Source organism: Thermobia domestica, chromosome 11, assembly GCF_964235325.1.
Source record: "Thermobia domestica chromosome 11, izTheDome1.hap1.1, whole genome shotgun sequence".
Taxonomy (NCBI): Eukaryota; Metazoa; Arthropoda; class Insecta; order Zygentoma; family Lepismatidae; genus Thermobia; species Thermobia domestica.
Window position 1 is genome coordinate 92515102 of NC_137464.1, and position 20706 is coordinate 92535807.

The 20706-nt window shown below is 35.1% G+C and overlaps 1 protein-coding gene across 2 annotated transcripts in view; it reads left to right on the top strand.

Annotated features, from left to right (window-relative positions):
- The window catches only part of spas (spastin), a 471098-nt gene that overhangs the window by 443442 nt on the left and 6950 nt on the right, over positions 1 to 20706 (top strand). For both annotated transcript variants that reach the window (XM_081730817.1, XM_081730816.1), the window contains 4 exons: positions 2980 to 3159; positions 9052 to 9309; positions 11258 to 11448; positions 16805 to 16998. In XM_081730817.1, coding sequence (XP_081586943.1) covers positions 2980 to 3159; positions 9052 to 9309; positions 11258 to 11448; positions 16805 to 16998 — 823 coding nt within the window. The remainder of the gene's footprint in view (positions 1 to 2979; positions 3160 to 9051; positions 9310 to 11257; positions 11449 to 16804; positions 16999 to 20706) is intronic.

Sequence of the window (20706 nt, forward strand, 5' to 3'; positions counted from 1 at the left end):
CTATCACGTTCCGCCATTTTTGTTTCTTATAAGGGCCTATTTTATTTTCTTCTTGTCTATGTTATCCAAACTTCCTTGTCATAATTCATTAATAAGTAAGCCTCCTGTCCAGTTCATCAGTTTATCTCTTCCTACCTTCTTTATCCAATCTGCTCCTTCCTTATTATCATTCTTTTCTCCATCTCCAATACTTCCGTCTTATCCCAATTAATTCCGTGATTCTGAATTGCATATTACAACTTCAGAATAGGTATATTTTGTCAGAAATACCTTGGAGCTTTTATGTGATATCCCTGGAAAATTTGCCTGAGTATCCTGGAAAACCCCTGGATTTTTTTTTTTCTTTCTTTTTGCCAGTTGCGTGGGAACCATACTTATGACTCTTCCTTGTAATTCAAAGATTCAGACGATAGAAAATAGCTCCTAGTCCTGCTGTTACAAACTAATGCAATTCCGTTTCTAATCTTCTTGCCCTCCCACTGTTTCTTCATTTACTAGTACAAAATTATACATATATATTTTTTTTTTAATTAGTTAACATTTCTACGCTACCGAGTACATTGTTTGCAAAGGTCGCAAAGCTACGTCGAAATCACTTTAAACATTTGGAAGTGATGTATAGTTATATATGTAAATTAACCCTCCTTCACACAGATTGTTGCGGTTCCAGGATTAAGAAAACCTGAAATCCTTTTCATTTCGATAGTATATGAAAGATTCAATGGAAGAAGTTACAACCTACTTCGATATGCCACTGCCTTTATAGCTGTAACATACACACAAAATAATTTTGAAAAAGGGATTCCTGGGCCGGACCATTTAACCGAAAAATTGTGAGCGCTAGGAATGGTTTTAGAGTAGAAATCACCTAGATGTGTGAGGGGAAAAGTTCTGGATCCACATTTAGCAGTGTCTGTCATTCTGCTGTTCACCATTTTGGAATAACTTCACCCAGAATTTTTGTGATACATGTTTTAGGGCTAGAATTTGGAGGAAAAAAGTTTGTATCGTATAATTACCTACAGTATAACAATACTACTATATTTAAAGTACATGTTTGTTTTATTCTTCTTTTACAAGTAGGTATATACTTAGTTTGTTGTTTAATTTAAGAAGAAAGAAAAAACGGTTAGGTGGATGCACCGATATTGTTTCATGTATTTTATTACGGCCGCTAACTGAACAGTAACACGTGTAATGTAGAAGTTTAATTAATAGCTTAAATTAAAGAGCATGAGGAATTTCTAATTAAATGGTACCGTAAGACGGGGTTACTTTGTATAAGAATTAAGGAATTTTAAAAGAAATCGCATGTAACTTATAAATGTAATGATTTAGAACGCTGTATTTTAAACATATAGGGCCTTATGCACAATCATTTTGACGAGTGATTAGTGCCATAAGAGTTCGACTAACATGTTTCCTGTGGTAGTCTGGCCTTTAGTATGAGGCTAATCATACGTCAAAACGACTCTGCATAAAGCGGATAATAGCTAGATATATAACGAAAACATTTGTGAAAGTACATTAGTAAACATTTAGTGTGACCATAGTTATTGAAATATAAACTTTGGTGCAAAGTAACCCCATAGGTTACACAACATAGAAAAAAGTATGTTCAAAATACGAACATAATGTTTCTGTGCAGTGTTTTCCCTTCAGTATTTATACATTTCACTTCCTACAGAAAACTGCATGCAATCTATAAATATTGATATTAGAATGATGGTACTGGTATCAGTACTTAGTATGAATTATCGATATTTGTAAAGAAAATAATGTATTTTCTGGTACCGGCACAGAAACCACATTCTGATAGTTTAGCATACGCCCCACAAAAATGCCAACTCAGGAACAAACAAAACAAAACAAAAAAAATCCCCGTGAACTGATTTGCCTTGGTTGCTCTTTATGTCCGAGAATATCATCCCAAACGTAATCAGTGGAATATTTACGGAGTTCGGAACTTCCAGGATGAAGCCCAGCCAAATTGCATGATTTTCTTTTTAATCTAATGTTAGTCATTCCTATGCGTATAAGATTCAACCCCCCTCCAAAAAAAAAAAAAAAAAAAAAAAAGTGATTTTTTCAAAATAACTATACTTTTATGAGTGAAGCCCCTCGCAAGGTGATTTTCTGAATCCGCCATTTTCGTAATTTATTTTCCAGCAATAAATTCATTCCGGCATCTACCTAAATAGGAAATTTACTAAAATTAGAATGCAGGAGGTACCAGCAGTAGTAATTTCCTATCTAAGGGGTTACTTTGGACCGGTGCAAAGTAACCCCTATTAGAGGCTGAAACCGCCTTCTCCCAATTTTATCTTTTTTATGACTTTAAAACGTTTCACACTTAAATTTCAACTATTGTTTCAAAGTCCCATTATACACAGTAGTATTCTACGAAACTGACTTAACTTTGACGGAAATTCTTATAGGGGATATCTTCCAAATTTTGTCGCCCTTTACAATGACTGCTTTCCATACCTCTACAACAACAAACCCTCCCGATAATTAGAACTGAAGTTTACCGCCAATATTATAGCCAAAATACAGATAAATGTTCTATCTTACGGTGGCAGTTGAAACTTTCTCTTTACAGTTCATGGTTTTACCGACAGAGGACTATGCAACTCTTTTCATATTTTGTGCAAAATAACCCTTCTTACGGTAACATTATTGATGACTGATTTGTGGATGCAGACCCAGGAACCTTTCTTCGTCTTTAAGCTAAGAAAGTTTACCATGTAAATTATTGTGATACATGTATGTGTATAGTTGCATGTGATAGGCATAGTAGAGAAGCTTGAGATCAACTGAAAAATATTTTCAGAGAAGTACTATACATTCGGTTGCAAGTAGTACATGATATATTACTTTCTGACTTTAATTATAAACTATAGAGCTATTTTTTGAATCAGTGCAATATATGATTTTAATACTTTTGTATTATTGGAGTTTAAAAATCCTTTGTTACAGGGCCCAAGTAGTTCACCGGGAAGGAAGCCAGGTAGTGGCCTAAGTGCAGGCACAACACGAACTTCAAGTCGAAAAACTCCTTCTCTGAAAGGAGTAGATCCAAAACTTGCTCAAATAATATTGGATGAAATTCTCGAAGGAGGTCCCTCTGTTCCATGGGATGATATTGCAGGGCAAGAGGTGAGAATATATAGTCAATTTAGTAATTTCATTTTAGTAGTATTTTGAATAGTGAATTTTGTTTTTTCCATACGTAAAAGGAGTGTCATCATCATTCACAGGCCACATTGCCATATGTAGAAACGTGAAATTTGGACAGCAATACTCCTTTTGTCACGAAAGGATTTTTTTGGAAATGCGTATCCTAAGGAGTATAACGGGTTTTTTGTGCCAAGAATAGTATATCTGAAGAATTTTTGAAGCTATGACGTTGAAACTCAGCATATAAATTTACCTTTAAAAATAACTGAATTTTTCCAGCGTGTTTGGAAATTCTGCATTTAAAGAAAAAAAATTCTATATTAAATTTCCCACTATTTATTCAGGAAAGTCCAAACGTAAGGATGTGCTGAAGTTGGAGGTATGAAATTCAGAATTTGAACTCTGTTTCAGTGTTTTTGAAAATTCCACTCCTAATTGAAGAAAAAGACAACTCTCTACTAAAAATTCCCTCTATTTATTCAGAAAATGCCAAATGTAAGGATTCACTTACGCTGGAGGTGTAAAATTTGGTAATTGAACTCTTTAACTGAAAAGAAATGTGTGTTCCAGCATTTTCGAAAAATTCTACTCCGGGAGGAAAGAGGGCAATTAGTATAATATTAATGTGTCCCATTATTTATTCAAAAAATACCAAATGTAAAAATTCGCTTAAGTGCGAGATGTGAAATTCAACATTTAAAATCTTGAATAAAAATAGTGAAACACACATTTCAGAGTTTTCGAAAATTCCCCTTCTAAGTGGTGAAGGAAGGCAGTTCCTATATTACAATTTCTCACTATTTATTGAGAAAATGCCAAATGTAAGGATTCGCCTAAGTTTGAGGTGTTGTCTCGTCATCACGGGATATGGTTGAAACATTCGAAATGAATTATTGAACATCAATACTATTCTAGAGCCTGTTTTATGGTTACTATGTTACTTTCATTAAAATGCGGATTGTAATGGGAAAGTAAGTGATACCAAAAATACTGTCACAACTCTCTCATGTTAGGGAGATAAAACTTGATATATAACTCCTTATTAAAAGCAAGAAAACACGTACGGCAGCATTTTTCGGAAATTACTCTTCTAAGGAGGGGAGGGGGCGATTTCTATAATTTTCTCTCAATATATAAAAATGACATTGGCGTCCTCATTATCATGGGAAAACGACCCAATCGTTTGAAGTAAACTTTTGAACATACGTAGTTAGCACTTGGTTCGAGACGGACTTTTAACTTTTTTCATTAAATTACGTATCCTAAGAGGATGTGGAGTTTAAAGTGTACACGAAAAATTGAGTACCTTATATGTCTATCACGTTAGGCAGATGAAACTCAGTATATAAACGCCTTGTTAAAAAAAAAATAAGGAGCCACGTGCACCAGCGAATTAGAGAATTCCGCTTCTAAGGAAGTTAGTGGACAATTTCTAAACTATTTAATATTTTAATTTCCAATTTTGTATTCGTTAAATCACCAAGTGCTAAAACGTTTGAACCATTTAAAATGAATTTGTGTACGTAATTAGGATTTTGGTCGATCTGGGGTTTTCTCAACTCACTGTAATTGAAAATAAAAGTATGCTAAGGGAGGGGAGTTTACTTTGTTCGCAAAGAATAGTGGCTACAAGTGCTCCAACGTTTTATCAATTCAAATTAAAATTTGATTCAATATATGTCGAAAGGAGGCGGGAGGGTGTTCAAATATCAAGTTGTCTAAAAAAAGTAGGGTGTCTTTGAAGATCAAAGTTAAAAATACATTTATTGTGATTTGAAAGTAATATTATGAAATCACCAAACTGAAATTAAGGTTAGTATTTTTAATTTATAAATGCGTATACATAGCGTCCGTTAGTAAATACACATATGCACCATTTTGTTCAGTGACCTTCCACCATTTTTTCAGCCACACCATAATCCCGTCGCTATAGAACTTTTTTGGTTTGTGGTCAAAAAATTGTGACACAGTTTTCATAAGTCTCTTTTAAAGCAAACTTAACACCACCCAGGGAGTTCTACAGAAATCGAAACAAAGTATAATATGACAATGCCGGATCCGGACTACATAACGGACGCATTAAAACCCAAGCCAAGTTCTCTCGGTTTGTGATGGATCGTTAAAAATGTATACGGTCTGGCGTCACGGCCGTTTCTTTTGAATTCCTAGACACACTCGCGCTAGTTGTCGATAGTACATGTCCGAGGTCTGTCGTTCTGCTCGGCGGCAGCAGCGGCTCGTGATGTACAATGCCCCTCCCATCCCACCAAACACATCACATCTTTTCTGGGCGTCAGTGCGGGCTTACCACACACTGTGGAGCTTCTCACTTCGGCGACGATCGTTGTTGCACATTGTTGTAATAGGTTATCAACTTTCACCACTCGTGGTCAACCGCTTCAGAAATGACTCGAGTTCGTGACGTTTCAGTAGAGATTCGCGGATAGAAATTCGATTGAGGAAATGTTTTTGAGTCGGATCGTGTGTTTCCTTTTGTTTCCAGCTTTCTACGAAAACTAAGAATAAAAGATGATTTACAAGCTTTCGAAGGTAAGAGAGAGGCAAAAGAAATATATTTCGCATATACGCCGCATCAAGCGGGAAAGTAACGAGGTTCTGATAAATGAGAAGATAAAGGAGTGGTAGAAGGAGTATTTCCAGAAACTTCCCAACAAAGGTAACCAGAGGGGAGGCTTGCGAAAGTCTACCATTGAATCAGGCACTTTTCGGTCTGTGAAATAGAATGGAAAATGCCATGAGGAAGGTGAAAGTGGTAAAGCTCCAGGGCCAAATAGTAACCCTACCAAAGAATGAAAAAATTAGGTAAAGGAGTGAAGTGGTTTATTCTACTTTTTAATAGGATATTGGAAACAGGAAATATGCCAAAAGAATGGAGAAGTAGGTATATGTTGTGCTGGTTTTTAAAAGCAAAAGATGATGCAAGAAATGGCAGCTCTGGGAGAGAGTGATAGAAGCAAGACTGAGGGAAGAGACTGAAATAACAAGGAACCAATTTGGTTTCAGGCCGGAACGGTCGACAACGAATGCAATATTTGCACTTAGGATGCTAATGGAAAAGTACAGAGAATACCAGAAGGACCTTTATATGGTTTTCATTGACTTAGAGAAAGCGTATAATAGAGTAACACGGCATCTTATTTGGTAGACACTGAAGAAGTGTGTTCGGAACACATAAATCTGTATAATTCAACATATGTACGCTGCATGTAGGACAGGAGTCAAAAGGCGCGTGTGGAATAGCAGAAGAGTTCACAGTTAAAGTAGGACTTTATCAGGGATCTACTCTTAGCCCATATCCTTTTGCGGTTGTGATGGACGAACTTAGAAAGAAAATCCGGAGTTAGCGCCTTGAAATGTGCTATTTGCGAACAACATCGTGCTGGTGAGTGGGACCAAGGCAGCACTGCAAGAGAAATTAGGTACTTGGAGAGGAGCAGTGAAGAGCAAAGAGCTTGGAACTACTAATACAACACAAGATACCTATGTTACTCTTTCAGCAAAAAGTAATTGAAAATACAAGGATATGAGTGGGCGAAGAACAGGTAGTAATGAAGAAATTGAAGTACTTGGGATCAGCACTACAGGAAAATGCAGAAACAGAAGATGATGTAAACAGCAGAATTAGCAGCGAGTAGACAAAATGGAGAGAAGCGGCAGGATTATTGTAGGGTGCAATATGGCTTAAAGGGAAAATTTAGAAAACATTTGTGAGACCTGCCATATTATACGGAGCGGAATGTTGGACGACAAAGAAGAGAGAGAAACAAATGTAACATACTGCGGGAATGAAGATGCTGCGGTAGATGTGTGGAGTAACGCATTGAAATGATCCGAGGAACAGTAAAGGTGAGACCATAGTTGAAAAGCAGCAAGAAAGTAGACTGAGATGGTTTAAACCTATGTATTAAAAAAAAAAAAAAAAAAAAAAAAAAAAATTCGGAACACGTAGGTCACCAGTGGATATTATAGACCTAAACGGGAAAAAGAGCGCGAGATCGACCAAAGAAGTGTGAAGATATGTGAAGAACGATATGGCGAAGTGTGGTGTCACAGTGTATATGACACAAGATAGAAATAGATGAAAGATAGAGATCCGAAAAGCTAACTGGAAAAAAGATTTAAAAGAAGAAGGGAGTTTAACACTCTTTACTATTGGATGTTTGTCATTGGCGGTGTGATGACTGCTTACATGCCGGTATTGCTCTACTTTTTGGTTGTGATTGGTCGGCTATTTCGAGGAACATCTTGGACATCGAAATTTCCAGAACGAGAGCAACTGACCCATCTTTAAGCTGTTGCTTTCGATGACTTATCTTGCCCATACACAGCATATTTCTTCACGGGCCTGCGCAGTATTTGCTCCTTTATCGAAATGAAGTTGTAAAATGTAGCGAAGTTTTGCAGAAAGTTCACTCATTTTCGCTGCGCAATACCTTACGTCTCATTGGAATTTTTTTTTTTTCTTTTTTTTCATATTTACCAGCTTTAACTGTCATCTGTCAAATGACATTAGACCTGGTCCTTTGCAATTCATGTACCATGAGGTTTTGGACTGACGCAATCTCGTGCAAAAAGGCTGAATGTTTTTTAGACTACCTGATATGTCTTTCAAATATTTTTCATAAACCTATTTTTGCCGTTCGAAGAAGGGGCATTTCAGCGTTGACTATATTGTTATGTTGGTTGCATGTCATTCTGTGCATGCTATTATCATCACGACTGAGCAAAGTCGGATTGAGTATTGCGCGGGAAATAGTAATATATCATTAGAGCTTTCGAATGGTATTTGCTTCACTGAGAATCCTGCTAAGTATGCTTTAAGTTAGATTAAGTGACATGTGACTGAATTTTTGCAGTATCGATAATTGTGCAGCTGTGTGTAGCATATTTTGCTAATAATTTGTTGTTTAATAAATTATTTATAAAATAAAAGCAAAAAGTTCAACGAGAGAAATATCAGGGAATTTTAATTCGAGTAGACAGTTATGTAACTTAATACCATTTATTACAGAAATTTAACACTGGAACATAATATTCTTCCTTTTATGAACGTCAGTTTCAGTTGTAGCCCCTTCAGTAACAAATTTTCGATATTCTAAATTCCGTCTACGTAGTTCTCAGTTACTTGTGAAGCTGTTTCATTTTAATGTATTACCTTTGTTTTGGGTATTGAAAGGTATAATAGTTGTGCGAAACTCGAACAGAAAATGCTTGAAGTATATCAATGAAGAAAGTTATGCTAGAAACTTTAGTTATAACAAAGAGCTAGAAAGTTGGTACATGTGAAAAATAATAATAATAAAATATTGGTAAATGGAAGTGAGGGCTGCAGTTACTCAGTGATAGTACAGTGCAGCGCACGTTCGCTACCGAACGTCGTATTGAATATTTCTTAGGCTAGAAAAGATTCCCAGGTGGAAGATAAGAATGTCTTTTCCTTCCTTAACAATTGACAGTTTTTCCTTAACAAGAATGCAAAAGCTTATTTCGCCATAGAATGAAGGCTTTGTTAGATCAATGTCAAAGTGAGTAAATGTATAAAGGGACTAGTACTAACGAGGCTTTTGGTTACTGTCGAATGTTTTTAATCGCACCTACCCAATATACTAACAAGTTACATTGTTAAATGTCGTATGGAAATCATATAATATCACGGATCATGACACGAAGTAGCTGGAAACCAATGGATACTAATTATCCAGATGTGTCTGAATGTTCCATATTATTATGTTTCGCTCGGGTATAGTCAAAATTAAATTTCTGTAAACCATTATATTAAACCATAAGTTAAAGTAATTATAATGTTTACAGTAACTTGTCTGATCATTACGAATATTCTCTTCTTTGCAGATTGCCAAGCAAGCCCTGCAGGAGATGGTGATATTACCGTCCCTCCGCCCTGAATTATTTACAGGGCTTCGCACTCCGTCCCGGGGCCTACTACTTTTTGGCCCGCCTGGCAATGGTAAAACGTTACTTGCTCGAGCTGTTGCAACAGAATGTAGCGCCACCTTTTTCAGCATTAGTGCTGCCAGCCTCACGTCAAAATTTGTTGGAGAAGGAGAGAAGTTAGTTCGTGCCTTGTTTGGTGTGGCACGGGATTTACAGGTATGAACATGTATTTTCTTTATCGTCATTATCTGTCAAAAATTGAGGCAATTTTGGCAAATTCCAATTTTCTTTGGTTAAGACTAACTCACATTCTTAAAGTGTGAAAAATCTTGCTTACTGCCGATTTCCTGTAATACATATATACGTAATACAGTAAATTTGGAATATTCTTCCTTCGTATATTGGAAAATGCTTCCTTCGTATAAGATCAACACAAGTAAATTGTGGAAGCTTCGGAGAACTATTTTTTAGAATATGTATTTACGTTTCTTTACGTTTTATATCTTGTTTGTATATTTATTATCTTTATTTTGTACATTTGAAGGGCATACAGTTGTGAATCATTGTATTTTTCTTTTATTTAATTTCCTTTCACTTGTCAACTTCAATATATTATACTTAATTAGAACAAAGAAATCCCAGCGTGGGTTTGTGGAAATATAAGACACTTATATTATCAAGTTTTGACTAAAAAAGTACGAAAGGCAGTAAATATAGACGTAGCTTTCAAACCACGGGCGGTCCCGAATATTCTTTTCCTTTATAGCACGGCTAGTGAACTTCCAGGATTTGAAAGCTAGGTGGCAATATTCAGTGCTTTCAATGTTCGTAATTAGTCTTGAACCGTACCCTTCCGTCCATAGTTTGATAAAACAATATTGTGAATAGGATCTGGGTGATGCGTTTGGGATCATAGAGGGAGGATTTAAACAACGATAGTATTAGAACTGTGATTTTGATTTCAGATATTTTTGATATATGGCCATAATTACGAGCAAGTGATGGTGATCATCAGGGTACTCTGGACTTCTAGGGAAGTGAGAATCTGATATAGACATTAGAACAGAGTATTACTAGTATAGGGTTCCTACAAACTAGAAAGTCAGAGAATCCGATTGAAAGTACTGGGAAAATTTCAAGTTTCGTCGGATGGTTTTGTTTTGATAAATGGAGAAAACTTGAAAACGTCAGAAATATCTTTATCGTAACTTCAAATTCTTTGCACATAATGCCACTATGAAGCATTGATTTATTATGTTGAGTCTTCAAAGGCTCACATTTTCTGTCATGGGTAAGAACTGTCACGTGTGTTGATACGTAAGTTTAAAGCACTGTAAAGTATGTAAAAAGATTGCAAATTAAAGCAGTATAGGAAAGCAAGCTTTGCAGTCTGAAACCAAAGGACCTCTTTCTCTAAATGACAAGAGAACTAGGTTTACAAATTATGAGTTTGCATTTCACGGTTGTTTCCTTTCCATCAGGAGCATATGCACTAGTCTGTGAATGAACTTAGTCTTATATTTGTATGCAAAAGTGCAATATTAAAATCAGGATTAATGAGTACTTCAGAGTCGCGGAAATGAAATTACGGATTGGTATACCAGGTCTTTTTAAATATTTGAGGACAACAAATTATAACCTTGTACAAAAAATAATTCTTATTCTTCAAATGAATAATTACAAAGTAAAAGAACTGTTAAACCATTATAAAATGTGTTATTGAAAATTAATGCCAATTGATTGAACAACGTTCCCCTAGATTCGAGCAGTTTTGCTTGTGATTCCGAAAGAAACTAATGAAGATTCTGTTGCAATGTCAGTCTTATCACAGAATTTCCTACACTACTCTTGGTTTTATATAAAAACTCGTTGCTTCTCATATCGTCTCCCGAAAGTTAATCATTAAAATCAAATTTAGCAGTTCTAAAATAATCTGTAAACTAGAGTATGAAGTCAGAATACGTCTACTGTCTTTGGTTATGTGAAGACTAAATGTACGGTTTCGAAATTTTAAAAATGTAGACTTTAGTGGTTTTCCTATAACAAGCCTTGAATAGTACGTGTGTATATATATATATATATAGTTTAGGAATGGAGGACGCGACTAAGTGTTACTCTCAGTTGTTTTGGACAGTATTTAAAAGTATATCTTTTTTGTTTGCAGCCCTCTATCATCTTCATCGATGAAGTTGACTCTTTATTGTCCGAAAGGAGGGAGGGTGAACACGAAGCAAGTCGTCGTTTGAAAACAGAGTTTCTGGTGGAGTTCGATGGTCTTCCGTCTCAGCCTGAAGAAAGGGTTCTGGTTATGGCAGCAACCAACAGACCTCAGGAGTTGGATGAGGCAGCGTTAAGGCAAGTGTTTTGTGTCTGTTTCAACAAAACAATAATCCTTCTTCGGGAAGTTGAAGTATATTTTTCTAGAAATGTCAAATTAGCTTTGATAATTATTCAGCATATCTATTTGCTAGTAATATTAATTGTTATCGGCACATTGGTTCATTTATTTAAAATAGTCATTTCATTGAATTCTTGATGAATTTCTTGATTTATTTTTGAATCTGTACGGGAACTGAAATAAGGCTTGTAAAATCCAATTTTCTGTAGGAATCTTTTGTTCGTGGTGATTTTGTTACCAAGTGGATTCATTATTAAAAATTTGACTATTTATGATTCCGGAGACCCACTCCGATAATGATAAAGCCAGTCAACGAATTTAAATAGAAACATTGAATGCTTTAAATTAAAATAAAAACCATGTTTATTTTATTTTATTAATATGTATCCTATAGCATCCTTTAGCGTATATTTATTTTCAGGAAGTCCGTTACACATTTTGTCTAACTATTTCAAATAAATAGAGAGGAGAGTGAAATAGTATTCATTAAAAGAAAATAGTGGAGTAATTTCTTTAAAGAAACTGATGAGTTGTCTGGCACCAGTATTTTAAATAGTCAAACTGCATCACCGAAATGAAAGTATCATCCTGATACTTCAAATTAAAATAATGTATTTCATTCCTCCTATTGAGGGCTGCGGAAGGTAAAATTCCTTAAAAAGACTATAACATGCCAACGAATACTCTTCTGTCATGTCCTGCATATGTTTGTTGAATTACCAGTAGCGTATGACGTAATTTTATTGTAATATATATATATATATATATAAAATTTTCCAGTTAAAACCTGGCGAACGAAGATCGCGCTGTTTTGAAGATTATAAAATTGGTTTTTATTCATTTTGATATTTACATTAATGATCTGTTATGCAGTCTATAATGTGTACTCGCGTAGCGCAGTCATTAACGCTTTCGGCTTTAGTGCGAATAGTCCTGGGTTCAATTCCCGATGGGAACACACTCTTAAAAAGTTGTAAAAACCTTTTTAGGCCAGCCATCGTGAGCAAGTTTTTCTCTAGATTTTTCTCATTCACACCAGGCAAATGCCGGAATGGTACATAAAGGTCCCAGGCTGCTTCTCTCCCCCCATTCGTTTCATCCTTCCCCAGTTCCCCGGATAGTGTGGTCGCCGAGGGACGTCATATTTCATATGTGACTGGCTAACAGGACTGTAGGTCCGGATAGCTCCACACGCGTATCAAAAATTAGTGTGCTAGTCCTTTATTATTTGAAACAGCTGCTTGTATTGGATATAATCAATGGAAAAATTGTTTTTATTTATTTATTTATTTATTTATTTTTATTTTTAGATGCGCTTGTTTTAAAACTATTTCTTATGTCAGTCCATACTACGTGTATATGACAGATTCCATTTCAAATCGTCCAGGCAAACCACAATTGGTCCCCATCATAGTCTCAGATTTTATTTATTTATTTATATATATATATAATATGGGACCTACATGCAATATTATTTGACCTATATTTTTTCTTGTTGCTGAAAAAAAAAATTCCTTCGATATACAGCCTTCCAAAATAGCTGCTCTCCTCTTGGATTGCTCGAAAAACTGAAAAATATTTCAAATTAAAAATGTTATTGTAGAGAAACGAGTGTACTTAGTAACATAATCACAATAGCAGGAAGAGTATAAACTTGTATGTTTCAGTGGAGGGCCAAAATTCGTCGATTGGTCCAATAGGAATTGCGCAATTCACTCGCAATGTTGCCAACTTTGGTAAATTTTTTGCTAACTTCAACCATTTTTTTCTGTCCTCACGAGCAATATCAACCATCTGCTTCTAGCATCGAAATCTACTCCATAAGGTCTGTTGAAAATGTAAAGAACTTACGTTTCTGATTATTACATCCCACGTTATAGCATGATGAAAAGCTGAAAATTTCATTAAGACGCCATTTTCTCAAAAACTCCACCTTTTAAAAATGTAAATTTTTTACATGTATTGGAGAAGTACCTAAGTATTTAATATCCGTTAAGCGTTCATGCGGCTGTAGCCCACAACAAAAGTTCTACCAAGTTGGCAACACTGCCAACCGATTGCAACGCACATAAAAATCATCATATTGATACAAATCAACTTTCTGAACTTTATCAAAGCTTTAACACGCAGTTTCTGATTTAACGCGAATATATATATATATATATATATTCTTTTGTCCCGAGCCGATTTTGGGTCCCGAGTTGGAAACCCTGTAACTCGAAAACGAAGCGGAATTCGACTCATGTTTATAGGAACTTTTCTACTGGATTTGATGTCAGGATTCCCTTTCAAATCGCCTTGTGTATAGGAACTAAATGCCTATAGCGAATATTTACATTTCAAGTACAAAAATCGAAATTTCAATAATTGCGAATGTTAGGGGCTACAACCGCGTGATCGGTTAACGGATATTAAGGGGGCAGACTACTAAATATTTTTCAAAAGCTAACGATTTTTCTTTTGATCGTTTTTCGTAAGTGAAAAGAGATAATAAAATGTAACTTACCACAATAATAGATAATGTTATTCTACACCCAAAAATACGAATCGTAAGAATTTTCAGTGTTGCCATCCATAGAAATTACAGTGTGACCAGAATTTGAATTACCCAAAAATCTAGGTTAAGGTAGCGACTAAAAAAACGAACTCAACGGTAATTCATGACTTATCATGTTGGCTAGGTTCCTTGTTTACTGTTTTTGAAATAATATTTGTATTTATTTTGTAATGACTTATTTATTTTGTAATAACTTATCTAAGTTATTATAAAATAAATACAAATGTTATTTAAAAAGTAGTAAACAAGGAACCTACACAACATGATAAGTCATGAATTACCGTTGAGTTCGTTTTTCTAGTCGCTATCTTAACCTAGATTTTTGGGTAATTCAAATTCTGGTCACACTGTAATTTCTATGGATGGCAACACTGAAAATTCTTACGATTCGTATTTTTTGGGTGTAGAATAACATTATCTATTATTGTGGTAAGTTACATTTCATTATCTCTTTTCACTTACGAAAAACGGGCAAAAGAAAAATTGTTAGCTTTTGAAAAATATTTAGTAGTCTGCCCCCTTAAATACTTAGGTACTTCTCCAATACATGTAAAACATTTAGATGTTTAAAAGGTGGAGTTTTTGAGAAAATGGCGTCCAAACATGGCGTCTTAATGAAATTTTCAGCTTTTCATCGTGTTATAACGTGGAATGTAATAATAAGAAACGCAAGTCCTTGACATTTTCAAGAGACCTTATGGAATAGGTTTCGATGCTAGAAGCAGATGGTTGATATTGCTCGTGAGGACAGAAAAAATGATTGAAGTTAGCAAAAATTTCACCAAAGTTGGCAACATTGCGAGTGAATTGCGCAATTCTTATTGGACCAATCGACGAATTTTGGCCCTCCACCGAAACATACAAGTTTATACTCTTCCTGCTATTGTAATTATGTTACCAAGTACACTCGTTTCTCTACAATAAAATTTTTAATTTGGCATGTTTTTCAGTTTTTTCGAGCAATTCGAGAGGAGGGCAGCCATTTTTGGAAGGCTGTATATCGAAGAAAAATTTTTTTCAGCAAAAAGAAAAAAATATGGATCTAATAATTTTGTATGTACTTGCTTATTTTAAAAAATAAACTAAATCTGAGACAGTCGTGTGTGGACCACCCTGGACGATTTGAAATGGAATCACTCGTAACACTAGATAGAACTAACAATGGTTCTATCGGATGACTAAGGAATTGAAATGTTATACAAGAAAAATTTTCCTTCTTCGGTCGCTAATAGATGTATATTATTTTGAAGCAATTTTTGAAATAAATTATGTCCTGAACGCGAGAACAGTAGTATAACCTCAAATTTCCGAGATATCTACAGTATTTATGAAATTAAAGCACTCACGTAGCGGTACTTTACAAATTAGAAACTAACATTGAAAGAGAAATCTATGAATCCTTCATTGTAACATAAATAAAATTATGTATAGAACAGGATTTCCAAATTTCATTGAACAAAACAGATAAAAATTTATTTTACATGGATAATTTAATCAAGCAATTTAACAATATTCCATCGCGTTGCCTTAAGATTGGCGTATGTTGTAGATGATTTACTCTTCCCTAACAGATCACCTAATTAACAGGTGTCTTAATTCAGTGTAACTGTTTTATTCAAAATTATCCCGCTTTTCCTTTGAAAGTATTCTAGTGTGGAAACGAACTGTTAGAATTTTGTAATACGTATGACATTGCTGTTTTCATAAGCTGTTGTAAATGTGGAAGTACACTAGAAGAATCTATTTTATTTTTTCAAATGGCTTCCGTATGGTTTAATAATGAACATAAATTATGTTCTGCTTTCTAATATAGACATCATTATTTATTTACATTAAGTAAAGGATAGAAATATAAGAAAGGAACTGGCCACCTTATCTCTGCTCTAAATGGGCTAGAACTAAGGATCTTACAATATAGGGGATCTGCCCATACATATTTTCATCCTATGAACTCAATGAAGCCAAAAAAACAACCGAACATCATCTGAGTAGGCATGTCTAATTGGCTGCTCTTGTTTCCGCCTTGATTCGAAACTGTGACATATGGCTTCACGATTTTGTTGTATGGGCAGATCCTCTATTTTATAACATCCTTGGCTAGAACCTACGTATCTTTAGACAGACAGTGATATTAAGTTCTCTGTTTGACCATTGGGAAGCATTATGAACGTCTTCAATTGTAGAAAAATGCTTATTGTGGTAATTTGCGTAAATCTGCTTTTTGTAGATATACCTAGGTAATATATTTTGCTTTTCGTACAAATTTAGAACCGTTTATTTTCTCATATATAATAATAAGTGCTTCATTTTACGTTGTGAAACGACGGTAGACTTACTAATTAAACGAGTCGCAATCAATATAAAACCAAAAGTTACAGACCTACCACTTGTGGTTTCAGTAAAGGGATAATGGCGGAAAGGAGATCTTTTCTTAAATGCTGAATATATATATATATATATATATATATATATATATATATATATATATATATATATATAATACACTGCATAGCATAGTTTGTAGCTTTAATACTTAGTATGTGAAAAATTAAAAACATTCGTTTACATTGACATTCTGCGGCATAATTTTGACATGATAGTTTCCCAGTCTGTGGTTACGCTATTTCAAAACTTAACCTGTAAAATGAAGGAGCTATCCTTACCGGAATATCACGTAAAACTATATGAAATTCGAAGCTAAAATACGTTAGATGTTGTGTGGGTACATAGAAATAATTGCAATTTCTTTCTTGCAGGAGGTTCTCGAAAAGAATATATGTTACTTTACCAGATCATCCTACTAGGATTTTGCTTTTGCGAAGACTTCTTAGTAAACATAACAGTCCGCTTTCGCAAGAAGAATTGGAAAATTTGGCAACACTCACAGATGGCTATTCTGGCAGTGATCTCACAGCATTGGCCAAGGATGCGGCCTTGGGACCAATCAGAGGCAAGTATATACTTCATTTCGACTTGGTTTGATAATTTTTCGTATATGCTTTGGATCTGATATAATATTCTGTTTTTCTTTCCTCTCCCTCTGCCCCTTTCCTCCCCATAAGAAAAGAATTTTGCTTGTATATACATTAAAAATGCAGAAGAAATAAATGAACAACGTAAGATGACTTGGATTATAAATAACTTATTTCACATAATGTTATAAACGTTTTAGAACTTCAGCTATTTGATGAAGGATGACCAAAGGATGTTCGTTATTTATTATTATTATTTTAATAAGTAAATAAAAGACTTCTCTTTTTCTCCCGCACACAGAAAACGAATTTGGCGGTTTTATTTATTTATTTTTATTAAGCTTTACCTGTTAAAATGAGAAAAATAGTAGGTTTAGCATGCAACACGAATACAAAATTGTGAATTTCATGAAAGATATGATCCAAATCCAAATTTTATCTGCATATATCCTAGTCTATATGGCCTATTCCATCTCCAGATAAGCAGGGTGGTCCGGTCCATTGTCTTTGATTTTCGTCAAATTTGGATATGTTGTTCTAGAAGCAAAATTAAGATACATATTTTTTCTTTAGACCCCAAAAAAAAAATGTTGGGCGGTGTTACAAGGGGTAAAGTTTCGTTAAGGTCATACCTAATTTCCCCTCTGGCACGCTCAAAATTACGTTAAATTGCAATATTTCAGGAACCAAGAGGAATATTTCAGATCCGTTTTCAGTTTCTGAAAGCTAGTACTGTCAGTTATCTACTGGAATATAGATTGTTATTCTATGCGTGATAGGTTTCACGCTAGCAAAACATTGTAAATGAGCGAAATATACCTTTAATATTTTTCTCAAAAACCCCACCTTCAAAATTTCTGAAATTTGGTATCAAGAGGAGACGTATATAGAGTATCAAACCACCAAAGGATTTTGCAGGATCTTACCTATTTTGAATTTTATTACACTTTGACTGTTTGTCGCATGTTCTGAGAAATGTACTGAAAGAACCTAAGTTTTGAAAATTAATTATATTCAGTGACAAGGCATTCAAGAAGAAAAAATCTAGTTAAAAATTCCACCAACAGTCTCTTTCTTCACTGCAATTTTGCAGAGAATTGGACAGTTGTTGCCGAATGAAATCCAGTCATACCACTGGCAAAATCCACAAGTGAGTATCTTTACTGCAGTGTGTTACTCCAATGGTAAAACTAGAAGTTTCTGTATGGTGTCAGATGATCGCTCACACGACTCTGCTCATGTTCTTCTTGCGATCACATATATAACAGAAATTATGAAAGAAAAAAGGCCAGATTGACAAAATCACCATCTTGAGCGATGGTGCAGCATCACACTTCAAAAATAGGTATTAGTTGTTTGAACTTACCAAGGATTCAGTAGACAAAAAATGGATTTTCACTGCAACCGAACACGGAAAGGGACCAGGTGATGGTGTGGGAGGTGCTCTGAAGCACATTGTAGCGAATACAACTTGTCTCGTGGCAGTACAGAAGTTATCAAGAATGCATCAGACTTTGGTGATGCAGTTAAAAATGCACCTCTTCCATCACTCTGAAAGTCTTACCAACAACAAGAACAGCAAAATTTTGTCAAGCAAAGTTACAGGAATAGCAGTATGTTCCTGCTGTCAGAGGTATACCAGAAAAGCCATGTATGGTCTTTCACTGCTCACAATGATGAGATCTCGATATTCCGAACATTCAAACATCCCCCAAATGTTATTGGTCTCAATGAGACAATGCAAACTGAGAAACACATTCGTGAAATACCCTTCCTGATAAAAACATAGAAAAAGAACGCTCTTGTTCTGGTTCATTGAGGAATGTTTTGAAAATTGTAAGTGCATCAGTGCCAACAGGTTACTCCGAACGCCTACACGCTCTCTCTAGAGAAGACACTGGAGATGTGGAAAGAATTTTCTCTCTTCGAAATGATTCATAAACGTAGCTTTCAACATGTTTCCTTATTTTACCAGTTTACAGTATTTTTGTGTAAATGTTACTTAATTTAGTGAAATGTTTAAAAAAATGAGCCGGACAGTCAAAATGTAATTAAATTAAAAGTAAAACCCGTTAGCGGTTTGTTACTCTATGTATGCCTCCGTGATACGAAATTTCAGATTTTTTCAAGATGGAGTTTTTGAGAAAAATGTCGATAAAGTTAAATGTCGCGATTTTTCAATTTTTTGCTAACCTGAAACCTCTCGCATATAGAACAATAATCAAAGGGTAAGGGGGGGGGGGGGGGGAAGAAGTAATGTCATATAAATTCATTTTCGAGAAAACTACGTTTTAATATTGAAAACCGCGTAAAAAGAATAGGGTTAGTCAATCTTTTGTCCCTTTTTACATGGACATTTCCACATCTACGCATGCATGGCATATACAGTCAAATAGTACCAAGAGTCACCAACAAATAGGACAGAGCACCCGATAAAGCACACACATGGACATTCCTTGTTTGTTCCCCTTACCCTTCACCAATAGATTGCTGATACTTTTAGCTTTCAGAAACCGAAAACAGATCTGAAATATTCCTCTTGGTTCCTGAAATTTTCCGATTTAACGTAATTTTGAGCGCGCCGCAGGGAAAATTAGATATGACCTTGCTGAAACTTTGCCCCCCCCCCCTGTAATTTCACCCACAATTTTTTTTTTTTGGGGGGGGGGGGTCTCTTCATTTTGCTTCTAGAACAACATATCCAAATTTGAGAAAAATCGGAGACGTTAAACCGGCTAATTATCACTGTGCTGCCTGAATTGAAATGAACATAGCCATATCGGAAATTTGCTGCATTTAAGATGTCACGCTTAAAACATTAACGTGAAATGATGCCTAGGCGGATTCATGTTATAACCCGCTTGCTTTTATGCAAATTGTAGAAAAAATAAATATCGAGAAGAAATAACCGTTATAAAATATGACTTGAGATCATGTGCGGCGAATACCTGGGTGCTGCGGGCTCTAGCATCCACACAAATAATATTGTGGGTGCGCCCGCACCCACAAGATTTTTAGTTTGATATTAACAAAATAAAATAAATATTTCTCACTTGCCATTATAAAAAAGTAAATAAATAAAAATAAGCAATTAAAACATTGAGATGAAAGTTAAAATTTCTAACTTCTAAAGCATGATTGTTTGTTTCAAATGTGTTTGTGCAAAGGCAAGTCTCTCACCTAGTCAAAGACAGTCCTCACAATAAAAAAATGGAACTATATTATGAATAGAATCGAGCACAGCCCTTTATGACAGTGTTCATAAAAGAATTTAACTAAAATGAAGTCAGTCAAAAAATATCGAGACTCCTCTGAAAACATAACACGTCCCGCCATTGATATGCACCCACATAAATATTGGAAAGTCGGCGCCGTTGCATGAGATTATTTATCACTTTTTAAAACTGTTACCATTACATTCATCATTAACTCCAAATTTCAACGTTCAGCCGAGTCTGAATGAGAACGAGGCCCCTCCAGCGACTTTTCATCCCACCGTTCTTCACTTCAATCTTTCTCCATTTTATTCACTCTTGTTCCCATGACCCTTTTGTACTATCTCTTCCTTGCATTTGCGGTTGTTTCGTATGCAGGGACATAATTTGGTGAGTTTTCTTCTTTCATTACTTATATATGTCTTCTGACTTAAATAATCGTTCTTCCCTCGTCAAAAATAAGTTTATGGG